Source organism: Aristolochia californica, unplaced genomic scaffold (genome assembly GCF_029961685.1).
Source record: "Aristolochia californica isolate CCGP_79_NKW_82.1479 unplaced genomic scaffold, dmAriCali1.0.hap1 SCAF_7, whole genome shotgun sequence".
Classification (NCBI taxonomy): domain Eukaryota; kingdom Viridiplantae; phylum Streptophyta; class Magnoliopsida; order Piperales; family Aristolochiaceae; genus Aristolochia; species Aristolochia californica.
Genome location: NW_027182268.1, coordinates 2475286 through 2487744, shown reverse-complemented (window position 1 = coordinate 2487744; position 12459 = coordinate 2475286). Strand labels below are relative to the sequence as shown.

At 35.0% G+C, this 12459-nt stretch overlaps 2 protein-coding genes across 3 annotated transcripts; one reads left to right on the top strand and one right to left on the bottom strand.

Annotated features, from left to right (window-relative positions):
* The first annotated feature begins 2652 nt into the window (after positions 1-2652).
* LOC137936937 (eukaryotic translation initiation factor NCBP-like) lies at positions 2653-6293 on the top strand. The gene is made up of 6 exons (XM_068781914.1): positions 2653-2995; positions 4030-4125; positions 4268-4372; positions 4498-4575; positions 5615-5734; positions 5871-6293. The coding sequence occupies exons 1-6, from the start codon at positions 2858-2860 to the stop codon at positions 6000-6002; spliced, it is 669 nt and encodes a 222-aa protein (XP_068638015.1). The 5' UTR covers positions 2653-2857; the 3' UTR covers positions 6003-6293.
* A 2924-nt stretch (positions 6294-9217) lies between these two features.
* On the bottom strand, positions 9218-12422 carry LOC137936563 (superoxide dismutase [Cu-Zn] 2). 2 transcript variants are annotated; one of them, XM_068781307.1, is made up of 7 exons: positions 12209-12422; positions 12007-12108; positions 11667-11762; positions 11552-11583; positions 11374-11449; positions 9813-9866; positions 9218-9740 (listed from the first exon to the last, which is right to left on the bottom strand). In XM_068781307.1, exons 1-7 carry the CDS (start codon positions 12303-12305, stop codon positions 9592-9594), a joined length of 606 nt encoding a protein of 201 aa, XP_068637408.1. In that variant the 5' UTR covers positions 12306-12422; the 3' UTR covers positions 9218-9591. The 2 variants fall into 2 exon arrangements, with proteins under 2 accessions (XP_068637408.1, XP_068637409.1); XM_068781308.1 differs by having other exon boundaries at positions 9595-9721.
* Between the last annotated feature and the right edge of the window lie 37 nt (positions 12423-12459).

The following is a 12459-nucleotide window of genomic DNA, read 5'->3' as shown; positions in this document are numbered from 1 at the left end:
AGGGTATTAATGTAAATTTTTATATAAATTATTATAAATATATGTGAAGGGGAGGATTAGGGATGTGACTAAAACCCTAATCCTTCTTTCCCCCTTCTCAAACACTCTAGTCGTCCACCTCTCTCTCTCTCTCTCTCTTCTTCTTTCTCTCTTTTTCCTTCTCTTCTTTCTTCCCTTCGACCTATCATCTACCTTTGACTGATTACTTCGTGTCCTTCATCATGGGATTCATCAAATTTGATGAACTCTTCTGCAATGTTATCATGGTTTGTTACTTGTTGCCCAACAATTTGTAGAACATGTTTAGTATTTGCTCTTCTATGTGCTGAAGCGACTGCATAAAAGAAAAAAAAAGTAATATCACTGTCTCCCTCTGTTAGGCCTTTATACTGTGATACTTGTTTCCTACATGTCCTCTCTTGAATTGTAACAAACTCATAGTCTATACAATGTAGTAGACGTTGTTCCTCTTCATTTTATGTTGGTGTTCTTGTTTCCACAACAACATCCAATTCTTGAATTTTTTTGAGACGAGTGACTTCTTTGGCAACAATAGATATGTACTTTTTTGTTCTCCGTTCCTTTATTTTTTGCTTTAAGAGTTTAAGCTTTACGATAAAAATTTATTATGGATGATAAACTTGATCCTTCAGTATCTCAATCTACTGCTAGAGAAGTCCTATAAAAGGTTTATCAAATTACTAAACTTGCTCAAACAGGAAAGACGAAGGGCCCCATTGTATCCCTCCATAGTCAAGGAAAATGGAATGGTGATATGAAGATGAGCATGGAAGAACTTTACATCTCACATTTGTGAAGCATTTTAACCATTAGCCATTTGTAAAGGAATCTATCGAGCGTTGATAAAATTGGAGGCGACTATTCCAAGTGAATTGAGCTCCTTTAGTAACTATTTTTGCCAAATTAGTCTTCAATGAAATTTGAGAACCCTCTCATAGATGTTGTAATACTTTCAGCATGAGATAATTGTTCATTGCAATTTTATATTTGATATTTTATTTTACATAAAATTTATCAAATAAATATGATAATATATGAGATTAATTATTAATTTTTATTTATTTCACTAGAAAAGACACTAATAGGTCCATTTAATTTTCCTTAAAATTTTTAAAAAATCATGTAATTTCCCGGTAAGGCACTTATAGGAATTTATCTGAAGGTTTCTTGGAAATATGAATCCTAGAAAAAAATATTTTTAACTTTTCTTAGGATATAAATTTTCAACCAGGGGCACTAACAAGGTCTATGTGTTTCCAAGAAAAGAAAGGTGATGCTTCCTAAAAACGAGTTCTAACTAGAAATAATTTTATACCCATTCCGACTGTAATTTAATACTACTTTAAATCCATTGACAAAATGAAAGAGAATAAGTCTATGTTTAATATGTTACTTATTATAATTTTTAAAAACATGACCTTTGTTGATTCAGATGTCGATTTATTTTTATAGAAAAATCTAATTCCAATGATTCCTTTTTAAGTTGGAAATTAAAATCAATGGTCTTTTCAATGGTATATAATTTGTTATATGAAACATAGGTAGGAGAGTGAAACATCTAATGAAAAACATGATTTGGTAAAGAAAGCTCAAGGAAAAACGAAAAAACTTTTTTTCCTTTTTCTTTTTCTTCTTCCTCCCTTTCTTCTCCATCTTCTCCTTATTTTTCATCTCATATCTTTGCCTGCTCTGATACCATGTTGATTTATAGGGACAAGACATAAACACATAAGATCTCAAGGAAAGGAGAGAAAAGAGGAATTCCAGGTATGGGGGAGAGGAGAGAGGAAACTAAGGGAGAGAAGGAAGAGGAAAAGAGCGAGAGGTATGGAAAAATTTGAGGTAAGGGAAAAAGGCTTCAACACTCTTTTACCCTATGCCTTAAGGCTATATTTATAGTTGTTTGAAGGTGTTTAAAATGACTACAATGCCCTTAGGGTTATATTATTCAAAAGAAAAAAGAAATAAGAGGAAATAAATAAGAAGACTGTAGCAAGTGGGTGGAGAGAGAAAGAGAGAGAGAGAGAGAGAGAGTTTCCCCCTAAGTTGTAATTAGAGTTAGCTCCTCTCACTTTGATTTATATTAATAAGTCTTAGTAAAATTACAAAAATGCCCCTTGAACACTTAAAGAGAAAATAAACAAGCATAGACTTAATAACTAAATTACATCATATTTTGTTAACAAATTTATTTCAATAAATCCCTTGGTGGGTCTGGAGCTAGGTTAGCACTAGACTATATGTATAATTTATCTTCTTTTGTGGTCGGTTATTTGAATGTCTACCATTTGCTTCTAATTTTTTAGGACGAAGAGTTTTGAAGATGGAGAGTAATGGTCCTAAAAACATGCTCAATATTGTGATACAAACCTGCCTTTAAGACATAAATGGGTCTGCTTAGGGTTTTTATACTTGATTAATTGTTGGGTCGTGTTCACTTTTGTTTATCAATATAAATGAGTATGTCAGCAAAATTGGATATATGATCGATAAAATTCCGGTATTTTGGGTTTGAGTAGTCAGTACAATTACCAACCCCGAAACGTATGTCAGCAAAATTGGATATATGATCGATAAAATTCCGGTATTTTGGGTCTGAGTAGTCAGTACAATTACCAACCCCGAAATTCTAACCCTACTTGCAGGATCTGCTGAAAGACTCTTGCCGAGAGCCTGAGAGGCGTTTGTATTGGCCGTTGCTTTGTATCCCAAAGTGAATGGAAATTGGAAATGTTCGTGGTTGAAATGTCTTTTCATGGAGAGAAGTTCCAGTGTGCTCTGCTCCCTCTTTTTCATAACTGATACTAGGGTCTTTTAGAATTTCTGTAAGTCATTAATGGAGAACATCGATAAAAAGGAATCAGATGTCAAAAGCTCAAACGCTCAGGTCGTCATGGGAGTGGCCTCTGAGAAAGAAGCAGAAGAGCGCGAGAGGCAAGCCCTTGAACAAAAAACCGGTTTGCACCCCTTAAAGGTCTATCCCAAATTTTTATTTCTCTCCCTTTTTTTCGACGAAAACCCTAGCTTAGTGGCATTTTCTCACGCTAACAAATGACAATTTTCTTTTCCTGTATGGTAAATTTGAAATATCATATGATAATGATTGCAGGTGCTTCCGTCGCACGCTGTAAGTAGCATTCAAAGTGTTTTGTTTCAAATGGAACTTTGAAACTTTAAGACTGATGTAGTGGTCCGCATAATTTCTTGTAGCAAGCTCTAGTAAGACCACAGTTGGACGGATGGTTTACTGAGAAATGTTCACATTTATCGCATAAAACATAAGCAAAGTAGAAATTTATGTCATATCCCGAAGGTGACCGAAAATATAACTGTTACTGCTGTGCTTAACTTGTGTCTTTAATAATAGATATTTTTGATTTCTGATGGATTCTCTGATGAGTCAATATGGGCCAAAAGAAAGTGGAGCACTCTTGAAGAAGGTCCTGTTTTCCATCATTCCTTCAAGTTCCACATAAAAGTCAGAATAACTCCTGAAGGAGAATTGGAGTCATAATATACTTTTTTTTCAAACAACTAACAGGCAATCCACTATCGCCCTTGCAAAAATACTTAGCTTTAAGCATTTGCTTTTTCTTTATTTTCCTTTTTGGTGGTTACTTGGAAAAGTGGCAGTTCTGCGTGTATGGTGTTTGTAGGTTTTAATATTACTTGACTGTTCGAGAGAGAGTGTAAATGTAACATGAGAAAGAGGGCAAGCACTATAATTGGAAGCTGTCGAAGTTTTTGTATCTAAGACTGTATTTCAGAGCAGCAAATTTAGGGATAGGTTCACAAGAATGTGAGCTTTTTGAAAAAGATGGTGAACTTTTTGGAGCTGAATTGTATAATTTAGTTGGTGTCATTTCTGTCTGACTGGTGCTAATTATTCAGTGTTCATTTATGAATTTTTTAGAAACTTTTAAAGTTTATTAGAATGAACTTTGTTTGGATGTTCTTAGCAACTCTTTAACATAATCATGCTTGTATATTTGCTACATGAAATTTCAGCACAAGTCTGTTTTCTGGTATACACGTCGGACACCTGGAGTTCGGACACAAACATCTTATGAGGATAACATTAAGAAAATAGTGGAGTTCAGTACGGTAGGCTTCATTTTCTGTTCACTGTTGTTATTTCTGTTGGGTAGTAAGAGGGTTAGTGCAATTAATTATACTGCCTGTTGTTGCGCTTATTTTGCTCACATATTGACTTTGTAATGTGCTTCTGATCAAACTAAATTTATAGGTTGAAGGGTTTTGGGTCAGCTACTGCCATCTGGCCCGTCCTTCTACATTGCCATGCCCAACTGACTTGCATCTTTTCAAGGAGGGAATTCGACCTTTATGGGAGGTAAGCAGTTGTATATTAGCTCTAGTTTTCAATTTTGATGCACTGATGATTCTCAAAAATGTTTTAGATAATTTTGTCTTGGTGAATGTGTTTAACATTTTAATCCAAGGTTTTTATTTGACCAGGACTCTGCAAATTGCAATGGTGGGAAGTGGATACTACGATTCAAAAAGGCTATTTCTGGTCGCTTTTGGGAGGACTTGGTAATGGTCTTACTTTTTCTTGTGATAGTATTGGCCAAGGTTTATCTTTAACAAATAAGGGGGTAATGGGAACAAGACATGTTTTCAAGATAAAGCTGTTCTGTTTGGTTCTGAAAGTGACACAATACATGCAGTGGGGTTGCTCATTGTAGTAACGTTCTTGTTGTTGACATTGCAAGTGAATGGAACAGGCTATTTGCAAACAAGATAATGTAATAATGTTTATGCTTGATGAAAAGGAAAATGTTGAATATCATTTGAATGTGAAAAAAATAAATTTTGTGCTTGACTCTCATTGCCATTGAAGTGTTGTCATGGAATTGACTCTCAGAGTGGTATTAGATATTCAATTCAGAAAACTATTATTTAATCTGTTGCATTTCTTCCATAATTCACTTTTCGGCAGTTTTCAATTATTTTTGAGTCATAATTCCCGTCATATTGTTCAAGGAAAAACAGAAGACCTGTTGCATGTTACACAAATTGGAGCTGTTTCTGTGGTGTGAACATTCGAAAGATGGCCCATTTTCTGCTGGATGTTCATGCAATACATAAACCATAATCATTTATTTTATGAAAAGATTATCCATTGGTCTTTAGGATTTTGTTACGTTTCTACCTTTCTCTAAATTTGTGAGAGATATGTGGCAAGATGAAAAATGAAAATGTCTGTCTTTGGACAAGGTGGAAGTGTATCTGTACTACTATGGAGTCTATTATTAAAGGGAAAAAATGTGTACTCTTTCGCTATTGGGCACTTGCATTTGGGATTACTAGTTTCTGTTGCTTTCATTATTTTGTGATTTATTTTATTTTATTTTTAAAGTTGGCCTCATTGATTTCTTTTTCCAATGTCTTATGATATGATGAGTTAAAATAATTGTTTGTATGTTATTTTTAAAATAAGCAAGATTATTTCGATTAGCAAAGAGCTGTGAAGAGAGCTGCATGGGCATGAATTTATCGCCCGGGAATACCTTTATCTTTAAAATGTTGGTGTCTAAGTTACTTTTTCTATGGTGTGCCTTTGAGGGAATAGGTTCTAGCATTAATTGGAGATCAGCTTGATTGTGGGGATAACATATGTGGAGCAGTCTTAAGCATTAGATTTAATGAAGATATATTGAGTATTTGGAATCGGAATGCCTCTGATCACCAGGTGAGTTGTTCTTTGCAATAACAAAATTATGTGTTTCTGAATAAAGTCATTTATTTGGTTTTTAATATTTAGTGCATCTGCCAGAACTTTTTGGCTTAATAGTTGTCATTAATCCTTTTGCTGTACTTCAAATCAGGCGGTCATGACACTTAGAGATGCAATCAAAAGGCAACTGAAGCTTCCTCATAGCTATTTGATGGAATACAAGGCTCACAATGCTTCACTTCGGGATAATTCATCCTATAGAAACACATGGTTAAGAGGCTAGGGGCGGATGTGCATCCTCAAGAGTGATTCAGTGTGGCCTGGATAAGTATACATTTGATGATGCATAGAAAGACAGATGATGGTTCTGTGTTGTTACTAGCATTTACATAGATATGGATAAGTTGTGTTCTTAAATGCTAACTTCTTTGGAATTGATTAGCCATGTCTACATCTTGGATGTAATGGAATATTAGCTCTAAAACTGTTTCGTTCCAGTAAGGCTTTGCATTCACAATATTTGACAATTCGTGCCTGGCTTGAATCCTTTTGAAAAGCTTCTTGAATTGTCCTTTGCCCTGATGTTTTCAAGACATCCATGAGAGAAACAAAGATTCTTTTCAAATTTCCAGTCCTGGAAGCATTGTTGGTGGGTTCATCCAGATCGAGATAATTGTTGGAAAATACAGCTTATTCCTGTTAAAATAATGTAATATGAACACTAAAATAACGTAATACGAACTATCAAGTCATTTGCTTACAGATAATATTCCCATAAAGAGTCTACATTGGAGTTAGGTTTCTCTCTTCGTCACTAATCCGTAACAGATGCCTCCAATCATGTAAAATACTAGTGGGTTCATTAGAAATTGTTTTTTTTTTAATCAAGTATTACCAATGTTATAGAATATGGACCAGCCTGGCTTATTGAACCTGACCTGGTGATTTTTTCAGGTCAGAAAAATGGACAGATGATCAGTGAAAACCTGACTGACTAGATGGGTTTTACTGATTCAATTGGTGGAGTAGTGTAGGTCATAATCACGGTGGAAATTCTCCTTGTACAGTTTAGGAATAGGGGAGGGATGCACCCTTCCACTCTCTTTGACATTGACAAGGGAGGAGCTCCCAATCTCCTTAGCCTCAGGTTATCATCAGGTTGGCCAGATATGTCAAGGTGAGCTTTTTTATGTTGTTTTATGGCACCTTGACTTGAAGCGAAGTTGACTCAACACCCAACAATCCAAAAATGGCTACTTGCCTTTGTGATCTTGAAATACTCCCTAGGTGATTTTTTTTAGGTTAATGGTTGAAAATCATTAAGAAACTTCTTAGAGCCAAAATTGCGGATTTCCTTATGTCTAAACTTGCGATCACTCATTCTTGAGTGTTGGATTAAGATTGTCTCTAGATCCTTTCTATACCTTAATTCTTGTGTTATTAGATTCAAGGACTTCATAATTTAGTGTAGTAGAGAAGAAGAGAAAGAAAAGAGAAGAAAGTAAGAAGAATAAGAGAGAAAACGAGAGCAACAAATGGCAATGAGTAGAGAGAGATGAGAGACGAGGGCAAATTGAGAGAGTGAGCCCCCTTAGGATTATGGGGGTTAGTTCCTCTTCTCTTATTTTTACTTATAATATTACATGGGTCTAAAATATTGTAACTTCTCCCGAACAAAGTAGTAATCGATCTCAATGTGCTTCGCCGTAACTGCTAGGTTGTCAAAATGAAGTTGCATAGGTCTATTTGTTGGAAAACAAAATTCAGATTTAAGTGACAACAATTAACTTATTGCATGAGCTAGAACTCGATTCTGAACTTCAATGTTTGATCTTGTTACTACACTTTGTTTTTTTGGCTCTCCAAGTAACAAAATTTTCTCTTACCATTGTGCAATAGATAGAGGTAGATTTCCTGTCATTAGGTGAACCAATCCAATCTACATTTATAAAACCTTTAATATTAGTATGTCCATGATATTTATAAAGTAGGTCTTGTCCTTGATTAATTTTTTAAGTATCAAAGAATTCTTTCTACTACCAACCAATAATACATACTAACAACGAATGGTTGTTGGGGATGATGCATAAATTGATTGATAACACTAACAACAAATGAAATATTAGGACTTGTAACAATAAGATAGTAAGTTTACCAACTAAGTGCTGAAATCTGCCCATTCAACCTCCTGACTGTATTCAAAACACAATTTGCTATTCGGTCTATTAGTATTTTGACTAGCTTATATCCAAGCATACCAATTTCTTTCAAGAGATCTACAGCATACTTCCTCTAGGATAAAATTATGTTGTGGCAAGATTGAAGAACCTCTATCTCGAGAAAATATTTTAGCTGATCAATATCTTTTGGCAACAATTCATATAGTGGAGTTTCACATAAGCCCCATAAGAGGAAATCTCACATAAGTGGCTAAGTTAAAAGGTGTCTTAGTTATGTTAGTCTTCTATTTGGTTTCAATTGTTTAATTATTTTATGACTTAGTTTTTAAATGTTTAACTTTGGGTATAACTGAAAAATGAATAATTTATTTGTAATATGATTTTACTTATTTGTTCTATTATAAATAGACGCTCATTGTACTCAGTTATATCAAGTCAATGAATTATTTTCTTCTCCAAAAAATTAATATAATATCAGAGCATATTCTATGAATTGATGTGACATTAATTTATAAAGACAAATGCATTTTTCTCTTCCAATTTGGTTTTTAGTTTAGTTTAGGTTGCTTTATTCCCTTGTTTTAACATGAGTCTTATGGCTAAATCACTCATGTTTTCTCAAGTTTCATGGGTCTCTAAGTTGCTGGTTTCTCAATTCTGTACGACTCCAGCAAATATGTGTCTCCTTGTGTTTCATACAGCTATTTGAATTGCTGCTTGTTTGGGCCTTCCTTTTAGCAAAAATCTCATTGGTCTATTGCACGATAAAGGAAAAGTCATGGAAGACTTAAAAAACCAACAAGTGGAGAAGACTGAAGACCATGTAATTTTTTTTTATAATTTTGTATAAATGTTAGATTTATCTAAAAAAACTTAGGGTGTTTTTTCAGAAGTTGATTGGACATGTCTAAGGAGCATATAGATTTAGATTAGTAAAATTTGAACTTGAAAAAGACGAAAAATTGACATGATGTGAGTAAACATTAAAGCAAAGGGACAAAAAAGGATGGGAGACATAAAGAGTAAGATTTGAAATCAATAAAAAGGATGGAATGAGAATTGTTGTAATCAATGGAGGCACAAATTGAGTCATGGACAACCTTGTCAGCCATGGTGGAAAAGGTTTAAGAAAACAATTATTGTTAAAATTTTGAAAACCTTCTTTGCATTTGACCATCTTTGAAATTTTAAAAATCAACCCATAAACAATGATGAAATTCCACAAGCATGTCTCTGAAATATAATCTTGAGATTGAGTGCATGTAAAATATCCTCTCAGAAACTTCTGGTTCAATGTTTCCTACAAAGTTTTTGACAGGAAGGACTTCAGATCCATGATAACTTGGTTGACCAGAAAATAAAGGCTCAAGCTTCAATAGCCATGACTAGGCTACCATGCAACATAGGTCTCAAGAATGTATTTCAGTTCATATAAGCCAGCTGAAATTGTGTGAAATTGCACACTGTGTTTGGGTTGTTGAGTGCTTGAGAGAGAGAGTGGGTTCATCGGTCCAGTATGCCATAATCCGACAATAACACGTGGAGGTTCAGCAATGAGTAAAGAACTACAGTTCAATTGTGCTGAACCCCAAATAGTTTCCACCAGACAGATTACCATAGCAAAACATCTTTATGAGCAGAAGATAATCATCAAAGATTGAGCTAAATCAGCTTCTTTTCATGGACTATCTGTTAGATACAAAAATACCTTAAACCTGAAACCTCTTCTTCTTTCATTTTTACCTTCTGTTTGACTGTCTTTTCTCTACATGCATTTGCATGGATATACGAAGCTAAACTGCAGACTGAAGTCCAATAATACCTGTCATCAGGCAAAAATTCTGTTTTCTGTTATCAGCATTCCAACAACAAAAACTGTGAAGACCAAAGAAAGGTGTGTTTGAGTGGATTACCACATCCAATTCTGGCACCAGCATTCCCTGTTGTTTTGCTGAGTTCATGCCGTCCTGCATCATTGGCTTCAGCATCAGTTTAAGTTCAACACCAGAGTATGTCTGAAAAAAGTGATTATCCATGTTCCCACCACAGAACTTTTTGGAAGTAGAAAGCAAAGAAGAAAGGAATACGTAGTTATTGCTTGTTATAATTAATAGAGGATGAAAATGATAGCTCATCCAACTTTTGTAGACATAAAAGATTTTGATATCTAAAAATTTGTCATTTACTTCAAAGCATTTTTCACCAATGCCATAACCTTCACTTTATCATTCAGAATGTGAAATTAGAGAAATAAAATCTAACACAAAATCAAAAGGAAAAAGAATGTAAAATTGAACGAAATGAAATTTAAACTATTCCATCTAAATCTGATTGCTAAATTTAAAAAGGGCTCCACCAAACTTACAGGACATGACTCAATGCTCCATATTATTTTGATCCAAAATAATATTCTAATATAACCCAAGAACAGCAAGTTATACAAAGCTAATATACATGGATGCAGCCTCTACTTTCTTTACCAGATGGTTCTTTGATCTACTCCTGAAATCTATAGCACAATTTTTTGGATGATCTCCAGACTTAGAAACTGCTATTGTTATTTTTCTTCTTCTAAGAAATGACCTGTCCTATCTTTCTGACAGCTGTAGTTTGTATTTTCTTCTTTGACACTAACATATAAAACTCTTCATAAATAAGTAACAATCGATATACATTGTCCGACGGATCGATAATGCACCCTAAATTTTAAATAGGTAAAAGCACCAAAACACTGAATCTAAAAGGTGAAAAGTTAATAAACTTTATGGATCTAGTAAGAAGTGGCAGCAAACATTCGAGTTGATCCAGTAAAAGAAAGAGAATGACATAAAAATAGTAAAGGCGATTGAATCAAATATGAGGTGAAGAGAAAATAAATTCCGCTTGTAACAAGAATTCTAATGATTACTCTGCAACAGTTCATTAGATGACTTATTTGAAGACAATAAGAGTAGCTCTTTCTAAAAGCTTGCCTTCATGGTATCTGCATGGTATTTAGTGTTACACTATTTTACAAAAATCTCCAAAATTTTTTTAGCTTAAGAGATCTGATGACAAGTTGGTCTATTAAGAGTCATTTATATATGTTTTCTTTTTCTGAATGATAGCATTTACACATTTCAGCATCAATATATTGACTTTTGGGAACAAGAAAGCAAGATGAGCCCAATAATTGACATCGAGTCGCATTTTTTGAATCTTTTGGATAAAAGTCTTGTACGATTTAGCTTCTGGAATAATAGTTCAGCTTCAAGGCTGAGTTTGAAGGCCGAAAATTGAAGCATAATGAATTAAACATGATAGAAAAACTTCCACAAGCATTTTTACTTGGCTTCTACCAAATAGAAAGAAGGTACCACTGAACAGCAATAAACGCCAGAGGACAATGCTTCGCAGGCTCTCAGCAACATGTGATATGCAAAGAAATCCAAAGAGATCTACAAACTAAGAGGGGTAAACACCATGTTAGCATACCTCTGCCGAGGTCATCCGGATCAGCATGAACCACGACCGCCCTTCCCAGGATCGAATTTGGCCCACTTAGTGGGATCTTAAATATAGAAGAAAATAACACAATCACAAACTGATTTTTTTTTTTTTTTTTCAGATGACGCTTAAGATTTCCAAAAGACATTGCTGGAGAATAACCCACCTGCGGGTCCTTCAGACTAATTACAGCAACACCTAATACAAGAAAAATACGTTCTTAACTATAGCGAAATTACTTAGCTTGCATCAGTTAAGAAGACAGGGAGAAGTATACACACCATCTTCCCCCGCAAGTATGTTACCCAAGTCACCAGCATGTCGTTCTTCGTCTGAGGGCGCACCATGGTCCTTCTTCAGAGGATTGAAATGTGGACCTGGACAGAGAAAAAAGTACAGGAAAGTCAGCAGGCATATCTCAAAAATTTGGAATCAGTATAAACTATAAACACCTATCAAATAAAAAGTTGAACAAAGGAAACCATGGGATAGACAAAACCATCGAAGCAGCAAAAAAACTGGAAAACAAATGCGTGATCGAGGGCTGAAATATGATTATCTCCAATAAGCACAACACAATTCATATTTGCGCAGGGAATCAAACACATAAAACAGACAAACCTGTGGAATTGCAACCATTAGTCGTGTCGCCAAGGGCGTGAATATGGAATCCATGGAGACCAGGGAGGAGACCCTCAATTTTCCCCGTAACATGGGTAATTCCTGACGTATAGTATCGACAACAGTCGTCATGTATTGGACCTAACAAAGAGGAAAATTCAGAAAACAAAAATTTGATCATCAGATTGGAGAACTAGCAGACCATTGGTATCTTCAATAAATTGCAGAGAGCCTTTGACAATGCTGCCGCTGTGGCCAGTAACGATCGCCACTGCTTTAAGATGGGCAGAGGTCATCATTTTTGTGGGAACGTAGACGATGGCGCGAGAAGATAAAGATAGAATTCTACAGATGTAGATAAAACTCTGGACTCCACAGTGTGGACGAGAACCGGAGAAGGCCACGCTCACCCAGGAAGTTGCCACGCAGACCGACGCAGGATTTTCGTAGAAT

What these genes read in the sequence shown, in the direction of transcription:
- LOC137936937 (XM_068781914.1), top strand. Translation starts at nt 2,858, where the DNA reads ATGGAGAACATCGATAAAAAGGAATCAGATGTCAAAAGCTCAAACGCT. An exon ending in CCGGTTTGCACCCCTTAAAG is followed by an intron (nt 2,996 to 4,029) that starts GTCTATCCCAAA and finishes ATGAAATTTCAG; the next exon opens with CACAAGTCTGTTTTCTGGTA. An exon ending in AAATAGTGGAGTTCAGTACG is followed by an intron (nt 4,126 to 4,267) that starts GTAGGCTTCATT and finishes CTAAATTTATAG; the next exon opens with GTTGAAGGGTTTTGGGTCAG.
- LOC137936563 (XM_068781307.1), bottom strand. Translation starts at nt 12,305, where the DNA reads ATGATGACCTCTGCCCATCTTAAAGCAGTGGCGATCGTTACTGGCCAC. An exon ending in ATTTATTGAAGATACCAATG is followed by an intron (nt 12,109 to 12,208) that starts GTCTGCTAGTTC and finishes ACTATACGTCAG; the next exon opens with GAATTACCCATGTTACGGGG. An exon ending in TTAGTCTGAAGGACCCGCAG is followed by an intron (nt 11,450 to 11,551) that starts GTGGGTTATTCT and finishes TCTATATTTAAG; the next exon opens with ATCCCACTAAGTGGGCCAAA.